Source organism: Colius striatus, chromosome 10, assembly GCF_028858725.1.
Source record: "Colius striatus isolate bColStr4 chromosome 10, bColStr4.1.hap1, whole genome shotgun sequence".
NCBI lineage: Eukaryota > Metazoa > Chordata > Aves > Coliiformes > Coliidae > Colius > Colius striatus.
In genome coordinates, this window is record NC_084768.1 from 17,104,731 (window position 1) to 17,126,738 (window position 22,008).

The 22,008-nt window shown below is 37.7% G+C and overlaps 1 protein-coding gene across 3 annotated transcripts in view; it reads right to left on the minus strand.

Annotated features, from left to right (window-relative positions):
- Positions 1-22,008, minus strand: part of SUCO (SUN domain containing ossification factor) — a 39,194-nt gene that overhangs the window by 7,681 nt on the left and 9,505 nt on the right. The window contains exons 2-18 of one of the 3 annotated variants that reach the window (XM_062003676.1): positions 19,837-19,945; positions 17,533-17,634; positions 16,118-16,263; positions 12,922-13,062; positions 12,591-12,741; positions 10,726-10,846; positions 10,380-10,504; positions 9,948-10,015; positions 9,259-9,366; positions 8,054-8,159; positions 6,143-6,163; positions 5,854-5,909; positions 4,802-4,893; positions 4,026-4,091; positions 3,001-3,075; positions 2,489-2,585; positions 266-1,432 (exon numbers count right to left, since the gene is read on the minus strand). In XM_062003676.1, coding sequence (XP_061859660.1) covers positions 266-1,432; positions 2,489-2,585; positions 3,001-3,075; positions 4,026-4,091; positions 4,802-4,893; positions 5,854-5,909; positions 6,143-6,163; positions 8,054-8,159; positions 9,259-9,366; positions 9,948-10,015; positions 10,380-10,504; positions 10,726-10,846; positions 12,591-12,741; positions 12,922-13,062; positions 16,118-16,263; positions 17,533-17,634; positions 19,837-19,945 — 2,751 coding nt within the window. The remainder of the gene's footprint in view (positions 1-265; positions 1,433-2,488; positions 2,586-3,000; positions 3,076-4,025; positions 4,092-4,801; positions 4,894-5,853; positions 5,910-6,142; positions 6,164-8,053; positions 8,160-9,258; positions 9,367-9,947; positions 10,016-10,379; positions 10,505-10,725; positions 10,847-12,590; positions 12,742-12,921; positions 13,063-16,117; positions 16,264-17,532; positions 17,635-19,836; positions 19,946-22,008) is intronic. The other 2 variants (XM_062003677.1, XM_062003678.1) reach the window with 2 other exon arrangements.

Below are 22,008 nucleotides of genomic sequence, written 5' to 3' on the forward strand. Positions count from 1 at the left end.
GGCAACACTTAAACCATTTAAAAAACACACAGAAACATTCCTCAAAACAAAATAAATGTGACAGCATCAGAAAGGGAACCCCTGCCACTCCCAGACATCTGGGTACCCAGTAGCTACTAGGATTTGGTACTTCTCTCCCTTCCCATCAAGCTTTATGCTATGATGTACATTACACTCCGCTTCCCATATGTGTCTGTTCAGTTGTATAGTCAGCTCAAATCACGTTTACGTACAGCAGACTCTTACCAGCCTTCCTCAGCCTTACCTCTGACTAAGTTCTTCTAGATAACGACTGCTCAGAGACATGTTCACTTCCAGGGCCTTTATGCGGTTGTTGAGGCGCATGAAGACTGACTCCTTTTGATTAGACCCATGAACAAGGTTCCCATTGGTGTAGCCCAGCTCAGTGGAGTTCTGCAGCTCAGCATAGAAGTCCGTGGCTGTTCTCGGCGCTCCCCCAGAGACCGGAATTGCCATTAGAGCTTCTTCAGTTGCCTGATCATCCTCCTTTGCTTCGGCAGACACAGAAGACTCAACAGGAGGCAACACAGGTTTCTGCACTTCTGGAGTGCTTTCCTTTCCCTCCCCAGCATCATTGGCTGATGTGCCCACTGTATGTTCAGGCTGCAGAACAGTCTCTGTAGGCTTTAAAATCACCAGGGTAGCAATAGTCTCTCTCGTGCTTACCTCCTTTACCTCAGTGGCCACAGTGGTCTCAGAAGCTACAGAGTTTTCCTCTGCAGTGGAGCTCTCAGTCTTTTGTGTTTCTGTGCTGGTCTCTGCTATATTCACCTGAGAAGTCACGCTTGGTGCTACCTGGCCTGCATCCTCTTTTGCAGGCTCCAACACCGTGTCTGTTGTTGGCAATGGTTTCATTGCAGAAGTAATTTCTAAGAGGATGGACTGGGAGACAGTTTGAGGATGGCTTGGCTCCAGTTCAATTGAATCCATTGTCTCATTACTGACTTCCTCATGGATCACACTGCTGAAGTCGACTGCAACAGTAGGTGCAGATGGTGTCTCAGCTTTGCTGTCTAATTGCTCAGGCAGAGGCTCACCTATTGACACGTGTGTAGATTCGGTCAGAACTGCCTGTGGCTGCTGAGCATCAGCAGAGAAACCTTGTCCCTGTTGACCTTCAGCTTTACTCTGCTGTCGATGCACGGCTATCGCAACTGAACACCATTTAAACAGATACTCTGAAAAGGTGGAAATACAACATACTGTTGCCATGTCAGAGCAGTACTTCTCTGTCTCAAGTTCAAACCATGTCAATGCTTCTTCTTCCTGATCATCGCTAGGCAACAAGGTTACTGTTGACCGGCTTGTATCTTCTTCATACTCTTGTACCAGCTGAACAATAGGACTTTCTTTTGTCAAATCCACAATTAATTGCTCTTTATCTATCTGTGGAATATCTGTAGTAACAAGTCTGCAATGAAAGAGATAAAAGACAGCAGGTTACTTCAACAGTTTTACATTCCTGCTCTGGAAGACTACAAAAGTAGCATCTTTCAGAAAATTAGCAAAGCTTGTTCTAGTGACCAAATACCAGTTTGGATGCAGTCAGAAATTCTACAGGTTGTTTTTTTTCACTACTGTTTTTCAGTTGAAATAATTTGCAAACAAATTATTTCAACCCCTGCTTCTGAAACAGCAAGCCTTCTCAATCAGATAGTGTCCTTTCTCGTAACCCTTAAAAAAGTCACCCATTCAAATATCATTAAATTCTTGCACAGCAAGCATTTTACTCTTCAGCTGCAATCTTCAAATGCAAAATAATCACAACCTTCCCACTGACCTTCCTCAGTCTCTCAACAACCAGAGTGCTACAAAAACCATAAAAACCACTAAATGCAGCACAAAGCACATCTTAACATTTAAGGCTAGAGTCTCAGCTCTAAGCAGGCAAAACAATTCTGAACAATTGTAATCAACTGAAAAATCCTCCATAGAATATGTAACTCCTTTTCTCAATCTAATTCCATACACCTTAGCATACATGTTTTCATCAAGGAAAGCCAATAAAAAAAAATACAAGCTTCTAAATGGAATTGACAAAAATTCAGTTCCACTGAAGTTTCATCAGTACAACTTACACTCCTGATTAGTCTCTCTTGTAGGAGACAGCAAACAAAACCTGGAAGAATATTAAGTTCCACCCAAGAAACGTGCAATAGCCAAGAGCAAAACACTTCTATTTCTTCTAAACAAAGTAACACAAACAGTTGAGAAATGAAGCAATGCATTTTGACAGTTTACCAAGTGTTAAAACAACATATATCATAGTGGAAATAACTGTAAACAGTAACTAAAGCAAGACATTTCCCTGGTTAGTACATTACCATTCTACAGATTTCACCAAATACTCACCTTTTTACTTGTTTAAGGCAGTGTTCCATATCTGAGCATTCTACTAACAAAGACAGACTGGTGCACATTGATCTCTGCTAGGAACACAGTGCAAAAACCAACACTGATCACTTACTCTGGTGAAGGAACAGGAGTTGGTTCAGGCAGTCTTGGTGCAGCTGTTGAAGTTGCAGGGGTGGCAGTGACATTTTCAGATACACTTGTGTTCCCTGCTGCAGGAAGAAGGAAAAGGTGAACATAAAAATTCAAGATCTGTGTTTGTTTTCAATGAAGTTTGGGATTTGGGGGTTATTTTTTTACATTGTTAACTGCACATGTCATTCAAAATTTCCAGAAAGAAGCAGCAAGTTAGACTTTACAACTGAAGCTGGGTAATGCAGAGAGCAAAGATCCCTGAATACAGCTGAACAAACATATATGGTATCTTTGTATTGGTTCCCTTCTCGGTAAATTCAGCATGTTTGTTCCACTTTTCATAGTCAGTAGGATAAGAATTCTATGGCACTAACCAGATAGGTCATAAAAGTTGAAAACAGTAATTTAAACATCCATCTCCTCATGAAAAATTAAACAAAATAACAAAGAAATGGAAAACATTCCAGAATGATTTCCATCTGAAAAAAATACCTTCAGCTTCAGGTGACTCTTTAGTTTTGGCTCCAAGCATATTAGCAGCAATATTGACCATACTTAGGATAGCATCTAAAAGAGAAAACAAACTTCAAAGACGACATTCAAAGGGCCCGGAAATTTGCACCACTGAACCATGTGCTCGTAGCAAAGAACTCTGCAGCTCTGATCCACTAGGGGATGAAGTGAAAGCCTGAGCCCAAACAGTATTCACTGAGTCCCAATCTACACTGCAGTAACAAATCTTCACTAACTGGGCAGAAGGAAGAGCGCTATGTGTAAGAGCTCTTTAGAAGCATGTAGCAGCTGATACTATCTTAAATAATTCAGCAGTTAAGAATACCACTAAAACTGAACATTCAGGTATTCTTAGCTAAACAAACCTCACATCTGGATGTTTTCCAAAGGATAAGGGACAAGAGACAGTCAAGAACCATTAAGAACTCTCAAAGAGAGTCAAGAACTCTCTCTCAAAAAAAAATACAGCTCTTAAGAACACAGAAGCTACAATGCTTACATAAAAATCTTCTCAGAAATAGTGTTGTCTATCCCTCCCTTTCAAGCTTTACAGAGTAAATCTTTACATTGGCTCCTATAAATAAGGCACCTTAATTAAGCACAGATTTAAAAGTTTTGAATAATTAAGATTCTACAGCACTTTAGTACTGATTATTTACAGCCCAGTGTAACATTTGTTTTATTTTAAATGCTCAGGATCTTTCAGTACATAAAGTAAAGCTTCCAAAAAACAGAGACTCTTAGAATTGGAAAGCTGAATTTTTTAATAAATAGTACTAAATTATTAATAATTATTATATCTTAATAATAAATTTAGTAATGATAACAATTCCAAGTTGGAATTGTTACTATTTATTCCTATACAAGTAAATAGGAATCACAATAAATTATTTCAGCAGAAAAACATCAATGCTGTAGCTGTTGCAGGACAAAATGTCACTCCACTTTCAATTACCTAAGTTTGCTTCAGCACAGCAATAACTTTTCTAATAAATCATACTCACTTGTAGCAGAACCAATGAGATTTTTTGAAGATTTTTCTTCCCCTGTATTGTAATCCAATAGATAATCTATGCATAAAGAAGAACACTTATGGCTATTAAAACTAATTTTGTCACAGGCAAAAGAAAATAAACCTCAAGATTTAACATGTCATTCAACTATGTCGGTTTGACAGGGTGAAAATAAAAGTACAGAAATAAAGTTAGAGGTCAGACATCACATAATGAAGTATCAAGCTCCAAGCAATGAGAAATCCAGAGTTCAAGCTTCAGTTTCCCCAGGACTGAGGACATAAACGCAGCAAACAGCTCATTGAGCTTTATATAGTGTTTTGAGCTCTCCTCACGAGGGCTGAAAGTAGGCTTCATCATACTTCTTATTTAAACACAGTCTGCAAGCCAAAATAAGTACCCTCCCAATTGCTTGCCACATTGATCACACAAGCTTCCTCAGGAAGTGGGCAATGGGCACTAACAAAGCTGTTTCGTATGAGCTGCTTTGATTACTTTAGTTATCCTTTACTACTGTCAGCATATGAAGATATTATTGCCTAGCCTGCCAAGTGAACTAGCATTTTAAAATAACTCTCCAAATAGTTTTAAACAACGTGTTATAACTTCAAAGGACTGTTGGATAAGCCCAGAAATGCTGAAATACTGTCAAAACAAGGCTAAGAGTAAATTTAGCAGTCAAATCATTATTCACATGCAGGAAGTGACAAGCCAGACTAGCACAAGACATGTCTGAATGGCTAAAAATGGAGAAATTATTTGCTTACCATCATCTTCGTCAAAGAGTTCTTGTCGTTCAGACTGATACTGAGAATCAGCTATTTCTTCATACTCTTCAACCATGCTAGTGCCAAATACCCTTGGAACAAAGTTTTAGAATAAAAACTTAATGTCTGACATGATTGATAATTAGATAAGCAATATTAACATGATACAATATAAAGCAAAAATTAGATAAAGAGTAGTGTCTACTGCATGTTTTCAAGGGGCACATCAAAATAAGATCCTGTTTTTCATCCTAGTAATTCCAAAAGAGACTTTTTTCCTCCTTTTTAATTTAAACTCATACCTAGACTTCCCTGGCCTAAGGTCTCCATGAGCTCTTACACTTCCGCTTAAGCTTCAACTTTGACTGACTTTAGGAGCATCTAGTTCCTTACTACCTCACTTTGAATACTACATACATTCTCATTGACCTGCTCTGCCAAAATAAAATCAAATCAATACAATTTAAAGCAGTCTGTCAAATGGAAATATGGCTTGGCTTATAACACTAGAGTTGCCAGGCTCAAATCCTGATGGTTTTTTCAGAAGCAGTAGAGAGACTGATGATTCTGAGCTACACACGCACAGCTGTTGCAATTTAAATACTCCAAGCATTACTAAGTGTATGTAACTGGGATGCCCTGAGACACAGTAGCTTTCCAGCAGCACTTGCCACATCTGCTCTTTTTAGTTCATCATTTGTTCCTTGTTTTGCTAGATCAACCTTGAAATGCTCAGATCCTTCTGTAAGGCTGCTCATGCTCCTGTTTCCTGACATCCTTTAAAAATATCTTCATTATTTTTTACATCTTTGTATTTGTTTCTATTTTACAAATATTAACTATTCCTTACATACTGGAGAATCAAAAGATTCAAAGCTCCTTTAAACAGATATGAAGCACACTACACGGCACATAAGTTAGGCAACTCCTTCAATTCAAGGTATTTGCAAATAGCTTAAATTGAAAACTAGAATTTGTTGTTCAGCTATTAACACACACTAATCCCCACTACAAGTGGGTAGAAAGACAAGGCCAAACACTTAAGACATTACCTTATAAGACTTAAAGGACAAAAATGTTCTGATCCAAAGTGTGATATCAACTCCACCTAAAGGATAAAAGTTACTTAAAATAAAACTCCAAAGACTCAGACTCAGGAGTTCATTTAACATATACATCCAATTTTGAAATAGCAAGTTTTGTTTACTCAAGCAATTTGTAGGTTGCCCACAACAGAAAAGCCTGAGAGATGTGTTGTTGCCATGCATTAAAGTGCTGAGTCACAGCAGAGAACACCCCAAGCCCCATGCATTCATCATTCCAAAAGAAGAGGTTGCTAACCTTTATGTACTTGATGAACATCTGAAGCGAGAGAAAGGAAAAGAGAAAAAAAAAAAAGATGTCAGTACAAAGGCTGATCACATGCCACAGGCAACTAGAGCTTGGCTGGTTTTAATTCAGTACTGTAAATGCCTAAGAAGACAAGTTATGAAGGATAAAGTTGCAATACTACTTCATCTGCCTTAGGTAGCAAGATTTCATTCAGTTCTCATACCTTGCAGACAGAAGGTAACATGCAACAAGTGCTTTTACTGAAGAACTTCACATGTTATTTAATTTTTCCAAGCAGCACGATTGCAGACAGAATATCAAAGTATTAAATATACTACAGGTATTTTTTTCCCCTTAAAGAGCACAGATTACAGAAAGTGACTCAAAAGGGAAAAAAAACCTTCAAGCATGCATTCTGTATACTGCTGCTGCTTCAAGTCCAGTGTAACATGCTTCAATTTACAGAAACACTACTGAAAGAAAGCACAGAGCATCTGATGACACATTTGGAAGCTTCAGTCATCTGCATATTTCTAGTGAGGACTTGACTACACATTGGCATTTAATCCAAATTAATTTTCAAGCGTAGAATGCATTTTATTGAACCACTGTAAACATTACCAAGGAAGCACTGTAATAATCTGAAAGTGACATCAAGAGAACTATTCCCGTAAAAACATTCTTACAAAAAAAGTCTATTATTTGTAATTCCAACTCATTAAGCCATGAAAAAAAAAAAATCAAACTCTTCAAAAAAAATGTTGGACTTGTGCTGTAGACCAGGCACAATCAGAAGTTCCTTACTTTTTGTGCTATAAAGTGAAAACATTGCAAGAAGGGTCCTTTGAAAATTTTACCATGCTACATTATTCAAGGCAGAACATTGTATCCACCAAGGGATTACGTGCTGAAGCATCTAGTGTAATTTTGGAACTGCAGTGACATGCAAGATTCTCTAGCTACCTTTAAGGCATTAATTCAGACAGAAAGCAGAATCAAAAATAAATGAAATCTTTATCCTGTGAGTCATGCAGAATTTCTGAGTAGAGAAGTTAGATAACTATCATTCACAGCTACTTCTTCATGAAAGCATAAATCATAATTCAGTAGCACAAATCACATTCAGGTTTTTCTGGCAGCACCATCATTGGAAGGTAACACACTACTGAGAAGACCTAAAAGGTCTGTATTTTATTTCAATTTCAACCTCACCTACACCCCAGTATGTTCACAAAAAGCTTTTATCCTAGTCCAAGCACACCCTTGTTTACCGAGTTTTATTCTCTTTGAGTCTCCCAATCACAAATAGCTTACTGCAAGTTATTCTGAAGGTGGAAACATCATGGCAAGTGCTCCAGCAGCAGTAAGCCTAAATCATTTGCACGAGTCACAGTTATCATTGAGTAACTGCAAAGCTGCACTTATGTCTGATGATGAGATGCAAAATTCAAATGAATACTTGTCAGATTCACTTAAAACTGTAGAGCAGAATACAGCACAAAAGCATCAAGAAATATGCATAGTCTAATCTGAGAGAGAGTGTGTGTGTGTGTGTGTGTGTGTTGTGTGTGTATAAGCAGAGATATAAAAACAGGTACAGCCAAGAGACAAAATAGGTTGATACTTCTAATCTTACATTCAGGAAACAGTCAAATAAAACAGAACATTGTCTGGATTTTTTTTGTAGTTCAGATATCAAGTAAGTACATACTTGGACACAAGTAATAGATGCTTTCCAAGACTACTCAGTTACCATTGTGAGGAATGACATGACCAATCACATTAAGGCCACTAACAAAGCTAGTGCAATTAACAGTAAACCATGCTTTGATAACACATTGCTCTAGATGCTCTGCCATATAGGGTAAGCCCAGCAAACCCTTCCAGCCCTGAGAAGCATGGATGCTATTGCAGTGTTACCTTAACATATTTTGCATACATCTGTTCATCCAGAGGAAAGCTTTGGACATTTCTCTCATCTCTGGCATGGAAAGTACCTAGTTTAATCCATTTGTTTGTTGGATACCTAAAAAAGAAACAATGGAGTCAGCTAACGAAAGTCAGTAACTCACTTAACAGACATTGGCTGTCACTTCCCAAAATAAAAAGATTTTTTTTCTCCCCTCAACTGCAACGTGGTTTTTTATGGAAAGAAAAGTTGCAAACTAAAGCTAGTCCAAACACAAAACCTCAGCAGTACCAATTCACACAAAACAGTGTGAAAGTCCTTGAGAAGGATGAAACCCTATACTTGACCCAATTACCAAAATCTGCCAGTCACAGTAAAGTTCCTGGAATTAAAAAAGTCACCTCAAGATGAACACTGAAGAACACGACACAAGTGATAAGTTGCAAATATTATTGTAAGCAAGCAGCAAAGAACTGTGAGGAAAGCAGTTATAATTGGGCAAAAGACCAAATGCTGAAAAACCCACTTCAATCTACACACTTCAAGGACTGAAGAAAGTTTTTGCTGCACTGTGTGAATGCCTCCTCTTTCACATGCCATAATAATCTGCTCACTCACAGAAAGCAGAGGCAGTACAAAATTGCCTACAACATAAAGCCACCCTTTAACCAGCCATTCAGCCAATGAGTAGTAGCAGTATTGCCCATTCCAGTTGTCTCAATAGTGTGCTAATACTTTATTTCTTTTTAAATCATGTGGGGCTTTTTGGACACGAGTTCAGCACTGAAGACAGTTTTAAGTCAGGTGCAAATGGTTTGAATGACAAGGGAGGAGAGAGCTCCACAACACCTGGAGCGTTCTATTAAAGAAAGTTAATTTTACATCCACTACCTAGCTCCTGTCTAATTTCTGCTGCTTCATTGCTACTTTTCAACAGATTTTTCCTTTTCATTTTAAGGCTGCAAAGAAAAAATCAAAACAGCAAGCATGGAAAGAAGTCAAGCCATGTATTCTAGGCCCTCTCAGCTGCCCTTTTCATGAGGAAAAAAAAATGCTAGCAAATGATAATATACATACAGAAAGAAAATCCAAGTAATTTCACAATGCATTACACTTTGCACACTAACAGGATTACACAGAACATGTTTTATAAAGCCATCCATTTAATCATTATTACTTCATTTTTCATTCAGGAAGGTGGGTTTTAGTAACATACCTGTCACTAATTGACACCAGAAAGTCCTTAGGAGTGGAAGAAAATAGCTCGTGATTTGCAATGTCAAGCTGTTTTACTTGGACTGGTTCACAAAGCTCAACAACAAACCTTGAAGACAAGGAAATATTTTTAAAGCACAATCTTCAGTCCTTTACCTCATTTCTGGGTATAAAAGAATACTACAAAAGTGCTATACAGTAAGGAAAGTCACTAGTGATATTTACCTGCCTATCTAGCTTAGTAACTCTAGATAGCACCTGCAGCTACAAATCTTCATCCATCTTGTACTTAATGGCAACTAGTCAAAGAACCCAAAACTAAGAATAGCAAACATTTAAACCCCACTTGAAATACCAGTTAGTGTATGTTAAATTCTGACCAGGTCTCCTACAATTACTTGACAGCTGGGGAAAGAAACCAAAATCTTTACTTCAGCATCTGCTTTCTCTTCTGAAAGGTTATAATTATTTATCCTTTTTTTTTTTTTTTGCATAAAGTGAATCAAGTCATCCCATTCATCTGATTTCTCTGTCAGAGAAAGAATTATTTGGGATACATAATAAAGCACCTAGTGCTAGATCCAGCAAGCTCCTACACACACATTTCAGACACAGACACACCAAGGTCAAGTCATTCCCATCACAATGCACAACTAGAATCACTCTTCTCAACAAGCTTCAGTAACCTACCAGATTTTTGTACTGCAAGGATTTAGCATATAAAGGTCCATGTTTTCCATCAAAATAGCTGAAGTGCTCTGTATAAAAAGAATTAAGTGTTTTAAATTGTACAGTAGATACAAATGCCACACCAAGGGTTCCTCCCTACTCTCAAAAAATAAGTTGGATATTAGTCATGGAAACTAAGTTTCACAACATTCTAAGCAACATAATATAAAGGAGATACTATGCCTTACTACTCTGGGGCAATCACAGACTATGTCAAGCTGTTTAACACAACTTTGTTCAGTTGTTCAGTTTCTCTACTGACCAGATTCTGCTGCCCCTTCTAAATTCACTTTAAAAGAATCAGCGTTCAGTCTCAAGTAAATGTACTTTGTACTACTTCTTGCTTAAAAGTAAACTGAAATAATGCACACTAATTATTAGTAAAATGCTTACCTTTGCCTCTGGGTTTGCTGCCAAAATTTTGGCACCACATTCTACAGAGGCATAGTTATTCCTGTTTTTCTGGACTTTTTTTGTGGAATGCTGCCCACCCGCAGCAGAAGGGTGCATTGACTGACCTAGGAACAAGGAAATATTGATACTATGAAAAACCACAAGCAGTATTTTCATTTTCAGGGAACTTCTGCTCACTCCTTTTATGCAATAAATGCTATCGATTATGTAGCTCTAGTAGAGCAACGAAGTGCCAGACTGCATTCCAAAGTGAGACAGTTTCACTATTTGAATGTAAGTTGAAAGTGGCCTGTAGCTAGACCAAACCAATGAATCCTGAACTTACTCTTTTCCTTCTCTACTTCCATGACTTTCTTCTTCCATTCATCAAATGTTGGAATGTCTCCATGGTCCTTTGGAGCCATCACTGATGTAGGGTCAATTTCTCCTGTTTTCTTATAGTCTTTCTGGAAAAAAAACCCAAACCAGTCCAGTTGAAAATATTTTTCAACACCAACAGTGAAAACAAAGATGAACTGCTTGAAAAAAAAAAAAACCATGCTCTCATGCAAGTCAACAGCAGATACATCATTTGAATCCATGTTAAAAACTTTGTGCCAAGATATAAGCTTACAAGCCAGAAACAACATTTCAGTGAAATGCTGTTAATTTTTGTGGCTGAACTAATACATTTCAAGGAAAATGACTCTGCTTTTTCTTCAAGATCTTTGCTTTTCCTCCTCCTAAAGAGGAAAAGTTTCCATGTAGCATAAATTCTCATATTTGAACGTTGGCCATGTCAGAATTTCAGAGGTTCCCTGGAGTTTCTAAATATCTCAAAAAAACCCAGTAGAATGAGATTATTTTTAAATGTTTTATTTAATGTTTAAATGATCAGAAAAATAATAGTTTGGACTTGTCTAATGAAGCAGCAGCCCTTAGCTATATCATTTCAAATCTTAACTTCTCCTTTGTACAAAACACATTTCCAGCAAACCAACAAATGTACAAAAAGCTTTTCATAAAGACTTAAGTGTAGAGGTTATTTTGTAGACAATGTTTTCTGGGTAGTTTCCAGAATAACTGCTTTATAGGTTGATACTTTCTCCGCACAGAATCACAGAAGCTACACTTGAAGCAAGAATTATTTCACATATAGTTTAGTAGCTGAAAGCTCTCAATAGAGCGCCAAACCCACATATCTTCATGACTCCACTAGAAGAGCACTTAAGATGCAGTATACTCAAAAATATATCCTCACATACATTTAGAAATGAAAGGACCTAAAAATCCCCTGCATCTTCCTCTCCCAAGAAAGTTCAGTATTTCAGATCCTCCTTAGACTGGGAAAAGAGTGGTAAGTCAAAATCCAGACTGAGTAAGCAATGTCAAATCATGCACTTGCATAACTATAACATCAGGTCAATGCCATAATTGTTTAATTTGCATTTTTTAAAGCATTAGGTTAAATAAACTGTTGGGTTTTTTTTCTAATAATAGTTTACACTGATTTGTTTGGAGTAAGTTCTTCAGAAAATTTCTGACTGCATGGGTAGATTTTAAGGCTCACTGTACTCTGTTCAATAATCTTGGGAAAAACTTCTTAGTTTTAAAAGAGAGTTATCCAAGTTATTAGTTTCAGTTTAAATGTGAGCCTAAAATAGTAAAAAATGGCATTGCCACAGCTTTGGTCATTCTTTTCATACTTGAAAAACCTAAGCTTTAGGAAGTGCCTCACGGTAAAAACATAAAAGCAGGCAAACAGTTAAGTATAAAAGACCTGTCTCAGTGCAAGTATCCTACCTTAATACCTAGGAAAGAAGAAAAACACACCAAACATTTTGCATCTCCTCCATCGTCATTGCCTCTAGCCATCTGCTTGCTACTAAGGAACTTCCTGATTCAGTAAAGCTTTAACCCTCAGACTTCTATAAGCTTCCCTGGAAAATGCAAGTCTCATATCTCAAGAGACTTAGGTAAGAGCTACTGTTCCATGCCAAGGCACCCTTGCTGCCTTTCCCTCCTAGTTTATTACACCCTTACTGAGATGGTAATATCAGAACCACATACAGCACTCAAAATGTGACGGCTGGGCGTTTACTCAGTGCCAATCAGAAAAGTGATGGATAGCCCTCATCTTTAGGAGTGGTTATCAACTAGCAGAGGGCATTAGACTCCTGTGTGCCCTGAGTGGGTATCAGCATCGCTTACCTCCCTTTTTAAGTTCTCTGAGGCATTCAGAGCAGACTTTTGCTCATCTGCCCCTTTTTCAGCTGTTGAAACTTTCGACTCAAACTCAGATTTTGTCTTCTTTCCCTTGCCATGTGAAGCTGATATGTTCTCTATATGTTGACCTGCAAGGCTGAAAGTTTTAACAGTATTAGGACCCATATAATGATCACATTTTCAGCCATATGCAATACTAATCACACAGAGAAATACGTAGATAAGCAAGCACATGCAAATGTTTGGTGCAAGGCCAGGACAGAAAAGAACAATTACCTTCAAACCATTCACACTCACAACCTACTTCAATACTCACCTTTCTGGTGGACTGACAAAAGAGGAAGGCTCATTCTGACGGTCAGCCTCAATTGTCCCACCAATATCACAGTCAGGTTCTGACTGCTCAGCTTCACTAGAGCTGACTATAGAGATATCAGCAAGGGAATTTTCTATTGCACTGAAGGGAAAGAAACAACATGCTTTTTACCCTTCTGGTAACACAAGTAACCCTGTTAATCAACCACATCACTAAAGATAGTTGAAAGTTTTTTAAAAAGTCACAGTCTCGTAGAAATAATTAAGAGGAATGAAGTATGCTCTACTTGTGGAACTGCAAGAATGGAATTTCCCTTTCCAAATTGTCTCAAAGGAACACAAAGCTAGCTTTTAAGCTCCCAGAACTCTCATCTAACATCTTACCAAACACTGCAAAAGATAATATGTATTGATGATGGGAAAAATAAAGAACCACCTCAGAGTTACCTGGCTGCCAGCAACCTTCCCTTTCAACAAAGGGATCAAACATGACACCAGGTCCATCACTAAAGGCTCCTAAAGTTCCCCAGTCAATGAGCAGCAGTCAGAACAGAACTTTTCTAAAACTAAAGGAGAAACAATATATAGCAGAGCCAGCCAGACTTCCTTTCCACTGAATCTTTTTTTGCTAGTGTAATAAGATGAGGTAACCCAGTAAACCTTTATCCAGACTGCATCAACAGCCCAAACTAGCTAACCTGTACACTATACTGTTTTACTTCCTCTCTCCCAGTAAGGCTGAACACACTGGATCAGACAAATCCTAAGGCAAAAAAATAAAGCTTCCCTGTATGTTCTTGAGGAATGATGAAATGGGTGGGGACGAGGAGACAAATAACTTTCAGTTGGTAACTTCTGTGACTATCCTCTTTTCTCCAGTACATACTGATCTAGAAGTCTATAAACCAGATCCAAATAAAAGCTTTATTCTGCCTCAACTTCAACATAAGCTTTCTTCAATGCCAGCAGCAAACTAGGTTAATCTGATACAGAGCTGCCAAAACACAAACAGCACATCAGCAACTTAGAAAGAGATCTTTTTGATTCTCTGCTACACTTACCTACAGAAGCAGCTCAATAAACCCTGGGAACCAATTTAGCATCTTTTATGATAAAGTTCCAACAACATATATCAGAAAACCTCGCTTTTTGCTATGTAGCATAATCTAACAGATACTAGGAAGGAATACAGGAATTTATTAACTACAAACTAGAAGTAGTTTCTCTAAACACTCCAAAACACATACAGTTTATCTCTGCATGTAACACCTTCATGACTAAAGTAAGGTTGACCACTACACTTGAAATTAAAAAGCCCCACATTCTTGATGTCAGTAACTGAATAAAAAACAGGACACGTACGAATTTAAAAGATCTTGGTATCGGGGTGTACCTTACTTGCCTCGAGTAACTCATTTTGGCAGGTGAGTAGCACAAGCCTAAAAGTTTTGGAGCTCCCTTGTCTTTGGGTACTTCTACTTGTTAGTAGTTTTGTCTTAATTTTTGAAGTGCATTACCAAGCTCACTTTGCATGGCATCTCTCTTTACTTGCAGCCAGAAGAGGTTCTCTGATTATTTTTCAAGAAGTTTTCCCTAGTTTACATTTGGATAGAAAAGCTGCAATCAGTGTTGTCCTAAAAGATTCATCACAAAGCAAAAATAGTTTGGAATAAAATTACTTCCAGAGTATTTTGACTAAGAGGTCCTGCTGGAATATCAGACTGATAATACCTAAGAAAGTTGGACTTTGTTACACTGATGGAATCTAAAACAGGAAAAATGCTGTCTCAAGATAACAAATGCAACTGAGTCTTTTTAAAGATCTTGTTTAACTATGGAGCTACAGATGTTTTAGATATGAGAGCTAATCTGTAGTAAAAGAAACTACCTACTACTATTTAAAGCTAAACTGAAGTTTGAAACAATGTGTAAATACAAATCTCTGATACTTATTCTGCTCCCTTCTTCTGGTAAGTGGTACTAGTGTCAGAACACTGAGAAGCATTAACTAATAGATCAGGTGCTCCAAAACAGGTTTCAGTTTTCATTAGTTTCATAGTTCGAATCTTCAGAGTTCATCACTCTAGCACTCCTCAACTATGACAGCAACAATTGCAAGATACCGATTTGAATAGTCAATAGAAAATAACGTCCTGAATCTCTAAGACCTGACAACAGTAGAACTTAAAACATATTAAACAAATGAATGAGTGCAGTGGTCAACAAAAGCTATACAAAGAAACGCATTGAAATTACATTCCAGTTTTGCTTTACAGAAACTGCAAATGTGGCAAGCTTGATTTTTGAAGACTTGCAATTAAAGACACTTATGAAGTACCAGAAGGTGCTTAGGTGTTACCCTAGCAGATTACACAAGATTTCCAGTACTTTTCCATGGTAAAGAAACTAAGTTTCTCAAATGAGAATAACTGGATTCTTACAAAACCCCAAACACCAAAGTCTACTTCCTTTTTCACGTGTTGAATTGTTATCTACCAAAATATTAGACCTTTATTAGCAGACAACCAGAAGACTATATCCCCCTTAGCAGACATTAAAAAGCCCAGGACAATTTTGTGCAAGTACCTAGAAGAATACACATGTGAATTTCCGTACCACAGTTCACATTCAATAGCACAAAATGAAGTACATAACTCTTGAAGATTGCCTGCAGCAGAGGTAGCTCTGCAATACACTAAGTACCAGAATTACAAACTGTCTTAGTTGCAATTTTGATGAAATACCAAGTTTTAATATAAGTCTTTTAATATCAGAACTTATTCAAGATTGTTCTGTTGCATGTCCCAGAACAAGTTCTTCCTTAACTGAAAGCCGAGACCATGGCATCTTTGATGCTTATCACAGATGTGAGCACATCTGTGAAGGCAAGAAATACTCATGCTAAAGACCTGAGGGCTTTTATAGTACAGATTAGCTAGCACATAGAAGACATTGGATTTTTTCTGTCAAAACAGCAGCTAGAAACTGATAATGCCTATAGGATGACACTTCATGCAAGTACACACTCCTAATACACACACTGAGTAAATGATGGCATAATCTATTTGCATTGACACCATAAAGTACAGCAGGAGAACTGTGTCTAGAAGCCTGGTCTTATCCCTACTGCAACTCTTTTAACAACATCAGAGTGTTATTTTCTCAAAGATCAAACAATAAGACAAAAAAAAGCTTACTCTGGCTGCAAGACTGGAGGTGTCTCTGAGGTAGGCGAGCTGGAAATGTTTTCAGTGTTATCAACTATGCTAGATGAAGCTTCATTTAAATCTACTGAAGGTGGAGTCTCAACTTCAGGCTGGCTTGCTTCATTCACTTCTGCAGTCTGTGAAAACATTCCAGATGAATATAAGTTTTTCAAAACTTGACTAGGAGAAGTATTCATACAGTAATACCTAGCATGGAATTTTAATGGTTCAGTAGTTCAGATTCCAGTCACCAATGAACCTGAAAATCAGACAGCAGGATAGTTAAGAAATAAATATGCTTCCTTCATAAGTCCAGGTGGTATTCAGTGCTACTCTGGGACAGTTGCAAAACTCTCTCATAGTCTGCAATAATAGTGTACAAATATTAATTGGAGCAGACATGTACAACAGCTTCTTCAACCATGCATTTCTATAAAGAGAAAACAAGTCTGAATATTTCAGCAACTGTAATAAGTCATTGTCTTTGTATGCTCCATTGCAATAAAATTTACATTTACTGTTTTCATCCCAAGCTTCATTTTGGGTAAGGCTTTCAATTTTATCACTCTAATGGAGGTTCGAAGTGATTTACAAGTCTATTTCATGGAAAGAGAGAAATTGCTTATCACTTCCAAGAGCTTAGAAGTCTTGAGTCTTACTTATTCTAGTTGTTATAAGCCTTTGCACAGCATAAGCAAAATAAGGTTTTATAAATCTGGAAGAATACAGAATGACTGAAACAGATCAGACAAACTCTTGCATCAATAGAAAACACTACAAAAACAAGAGTCTCTTGTCAATATCTGGATATCTGTTATCTAACTGAACATGAAGAGTTTTACTGTAGAAATACTTATCCAAACCACAAAGAATTATGTCCTATATATGTTGTCTTGTAATCCACAAAACAAAAATAGATGTCAAATAAATGTCTTCAACATTGTGCTTTGTAACACTTAACACCGAGTACTGACTTGATATTAGTGGCACATACAACTAAAACATAGCCCCTCTTCCATTTTAACGAAGGAAATTAATCTGACAGAAGCCGTGAGAATCAGAGTTAAAATGGACTGCGACAATCACCAAGCCTGATCTACATAAAAGTCCCCACTTTTATCCTTAAGAGATATCCATACCTGTAACATCCAGTCTTAATTTATCTTAGAAAGATTTATTTAGTCAGCACCTACAAATACTAAATTACTCTATTACTTATGCACATGGAAAATGCAAGATCTGTTAGCTCCCCCTTCCTTGGAAACAAGAGTCTGAAAGCATGCCTGCGTGTGAGTGAAATGTGATAGATGGTTCCTATGAGCTTTAGATAACCAAAATGAAAGACTCTGAAATCCAAGAAGCATTTGAAGAGTGTATGGAGATAGTGAATGAAATAAAAGTCTTGCCTGGTCAGGTTTTATAAAGTTATCAGGTAACTCTTCTGTAGGGTAACTCCATGTACTTGGGTCTGCATGCTCAGACTCCAGCCTGGGACCAGACTCTTCCCCCTAATACGGTAAAGGTAAAACAACACAGTAAGTATGCAGTAACACAAGCCTCTGTTCTAGTAAGAGGAATTAGCTTTGGTGCATACCTTTACAACCACCAAAACATCAACAAGAATTCAAGCTACATAAATCCTCAGAGCCACTCCCTACATATGTTAAAATCACATCTGCACAAAGACTACCACAAGTTAAAACACTTCAGTTTAACCTTGACATGAAAGACTATTTTAGCACTGTCTTAACTCTTTCTGTTTGTGTGCTAAAGAAAGTTAGTCATTCTGCTGTGACTTTCAGTGTTGACCAGTCCTCCTTAACTCCTTGCTCCCTAAAATAGGAGTGGGCAAAAAAGTCCTAAGGTGACTTGCAACAGACAACCATTAAAAAATAACACTTGGTACATTTCAGTTACAGCAATCTTGCAGCAGAACTAGAATCATTTCACACGTCTGCTGCATCCTCTAGAGCAACTTTCTCTTTTACTACTGGTGATTTACAATTAAGTGTGGTAAGTTCACAAAGTAAAAAAATAAAAGTTATAAAACCACCAGACTAGAGAATCAACAAGAATCTACTCGCCCCTTAAACTTCTATTTTTAAAGTTTTGACCACCACATATGCAAGTTGTTTTTGAACAATACTTAAAGATAGAAAGAAATTCGGTGGAAATTTATGCACTCCTGGCTTTGTACGGGCTACCTAAAATCCTGTGGTCAAATACTGGAAGTGCTAGTGTTATAATTCCAAACAGGCTGCTATGCTAGACAAGATTACGCGATCCTATTAATTTGAGAGAGTTAAGGCAAACACTGGAAGAGCAGAAAGCACAAATGTGAGCAGGCAAACCTTGAAGACAATAGGTAGGCAACAGTTTTCCCCACATATTATTAGGTCACATCCTAGCCTCTAAGATTAAATAGTGTCAATGTCTCAAAGAGACAACTGATCTAAGTGAAATTGATCAAAGGCTGCAAGACTGCTGGTTTCTAGTGGGACAGCTCTGGCAGCCTAGTTAGCAGTAAGACACATGCTTAAGATTTCTCATACATCCAAGAGATTTTTCTTTAATGAGTGAAAAGTACATTATTATGTATGATCTTCCACATCTTTGGGTTTAAGGTCAGAGATCTGTTTAACAATGCACTCATGTTAATATGATGAAGGGGAAAACATTGCCAAAAAAAGTAGCACACACACCAGTGGCTTCCCAGTCTGAAAGCTTATCCTTCCAGTTTTGTTCCATCAGCCATTAAACACAAGACTTTCAGGCAGACAGAAGGACTGAGTGCTACCTACCCTGCAAGCTGGCAAAAAAATACAGCTACTGTAGATGTTGCTTAAGAAACCTACTATCTTTTAAGCTTTGTTTTCTGGTCAGGTAGTTCTGGATTTAAGTCAACTAGAGCTCTCTACATGCATTTTTCCATATAAAAGCTTTCCTGGAATGAGGATCTTGACTAGCACTGGTTGACAGAGAAAATGGGAAGACCCACAACATCAATCCTACATATGCTTACCATAGGATTGATTCTATTTCTGTGTAAATAAATACAGAAAACTACCATAACTTTCTGTTATGACTCAATAGCTTGGAAACTCACTATGTAATTGCAATATGAAGAAACTTGTAATAAGTTAATCAGGGGGAAAACTTAAATTACACTTAATTTAACCTAAAGTGCTGAGTAATGTAAATCTTGTTTATTAGCATTTCCCATACACATTTTAGCTTTGTTAATTTTTATTATGCAAGAGGAAAAGAAAGTGATAAATACCGACTCAATAAAACAATTAACCTTACAACTTCTATTTAAGGACAGCAATCACCCGTGCATTGGTTTTTAAACACAACATAGCTGCGACTGACATACTGTGGCTACAGGCCATCACCTCCTGCCCTGGTCTCTACAGTGCCACATTTTATCCTTGATGACCACTGCTTCTAACATCTGGCACCCAAACCAAAAAGCCTGAGCCACCATCACTAGCTTTACTATTTGTTCACACACAAACTGTCCAGCTATTGTCACATAATTGTAAGTAAAGGAAAACATAAGCTTGGAAAGATAAAAAAATCATGGCTCACAAAATAACTGAGTACATTAAACATTCTGGTCAAGATGACTCTATGAATCAAAGTGTATGAAGCTTTATTTATTTAATATCAAGTCAGACTAACACATCAACACGATTTATTCAGCATACCTTTTCCAGGACATTTTCATCATCATTCGCCAGGCCACAAGCTTCACCTGTACCATATTGCACTGCTGATGAAAGAGTGTCTTTACAAAAGACATGCCAAACAGGAAGCCTGTAAAAAAACAAGAGAGTCAAAGTCTTGATTTAAGAAGTGAATAATTGATATGAAAGTTCCCTTAGCACTGCCCCCTTCAATCTTTTCTCAACTTGCTCCCACGAGGTGTCTAAAAATAAGAAATATACATTATTGAGGTGATAAAATGTCACAAAGTGGAAGCTGACATATTAGTTATGTTATTGCAAGTTAGAAAGAATCTGAATCAACTATATCCATCATATAGTAATCATATAGCAATGATTATTACTAAACAAAAACTAAATCCACAGATTAAAAAAATTAAAGCTCATTATTCCCCTGTACAGATCATACCTGATAAAATTCTGTATGGCCAGCACAATCAAGCACATTTAAGGGAACTGGAGAAAATAAGTACACTAAACAAAAAGACCATGCAAAAATCTATGAAAAAGTAGATACAAATGGCAAACCAGGTGCTAGCTTTAGCTACAGCCTCCAGAGAGATTTGTTTTGTACTTTCAGTTCCAAACAGTTTTGCTTCTCAGTAGAAATGGATTTATTTCTGTAGAAAAGCAGCCAACACGTATGCAAATGCTTGCACCACAACAGCATCGTTCATGCTTTCAGTGCATGGCCCCTTCCACCAGGCTTGGAGGCCCAAAGGCCAGCAAAGGTCTTCATGCAGACTTTGAGTAAGACCAACAAAATGCTGAGCAAAGTAAGGTTTTACAGGAGTTTTCAACAATATCTGAATATCAGAGTCACCTGTCACTTCTGAGCCAAACACTTTTCCAGGAAACAGTGATTATCTGAGAGTCAGGTGACCAGTATGACCCCCTGTGAACCCACACAAACATCACCCTGCACCCTGAAAAAGGGCAGCCTCCTCTTCATCCTCCTCCTAAGACAAGACAGGGCCTAAAGTGATCTTTAAATACACAAGAATTGTGGATACAGCAACCTTCTGAGATAAGCTTTGGAAACTAAAACATAGCCTTAATAGTCAGTCATGAGCACGGGAATATTAGTAGGTCAGAATTCACTTACACAACTGGGATCAGTCTAGTATTTAGAATTTGAATGACCACCTGTCTTAAAAACTTGGAGATCATGTTTATTGGAAACTATGTGCGGTGAGGATTCTTGCACCAGGGAGGAATTCATGCCACAAGAGAACACAGCCAAGTACTGAACTTTAAAAACCATTTCATACATACATATATATACACACACAGAGGAAGCACTACTCCAGGTTGCAGATAGTCACAAAAGAAGGCTTTTGCTGTAGAGATATAAACCTATTGCTCTTCTTCCACTCGCTTCAGCAGGAAGCGTTAGCAAGGCAACAGCCACTCTAGATCCAGGTCTTTTGCTATCAGGAGAGCAGAAGATAGCAGACAAGGAATTTCTGTTCTGGAGATGGGCAAATAAGATGTCCCAGGTCTGTCTCAACCTCACTGCACTCAATAATTCCTCTTATCTTTGAGATAAGCGCCTTCCTCTGAAGCAAATGGAAGCCCTCAAGTCAAGCAGAAGCAGCTGCAGGTACTGAAAACTAAAGCACTAAAGAAACTAAAGAACGTAAGCTTAGGAACATTTTCCTACCCACTTACTATAGCAGGCACAAAGTCTCACATCTCAGCTAAGCTGAAAATGGGGTGTACTCATTCTCACACTCCCAAACTTCCATCCCATCATGCAGTTACTTGTTTCTATTAAGTTTTCCTTTTAACTACTTATTGTAAGCACCAGCTGCACATTTAAGGGAAGAAAATGTTACCAGATTTATGGCCTCACTCCCTAGCCCTCACTTGGAAAAATGAGTTTATAATTTGATTCATTTATTTTTCTGAAAAGTGGTTTCAATCACTTCACAGAGAAATTTCCTCATGCTCTTAATTCCAGTACCTCTGGTTTCTCCTTCCAGCCATGGTGACTGCTTGGTTCTCCATAAAAACACAAGAGAGATCAAAAATTGTACAGAACATACTGTAGCTCATTCCATCCCTTTAATAACAACATTTGGACACAAATATGTTATTTCCTATTTTGATTACACTAAGGTGGGGATCTTAATGTTGTTCTGTACAGCTCAC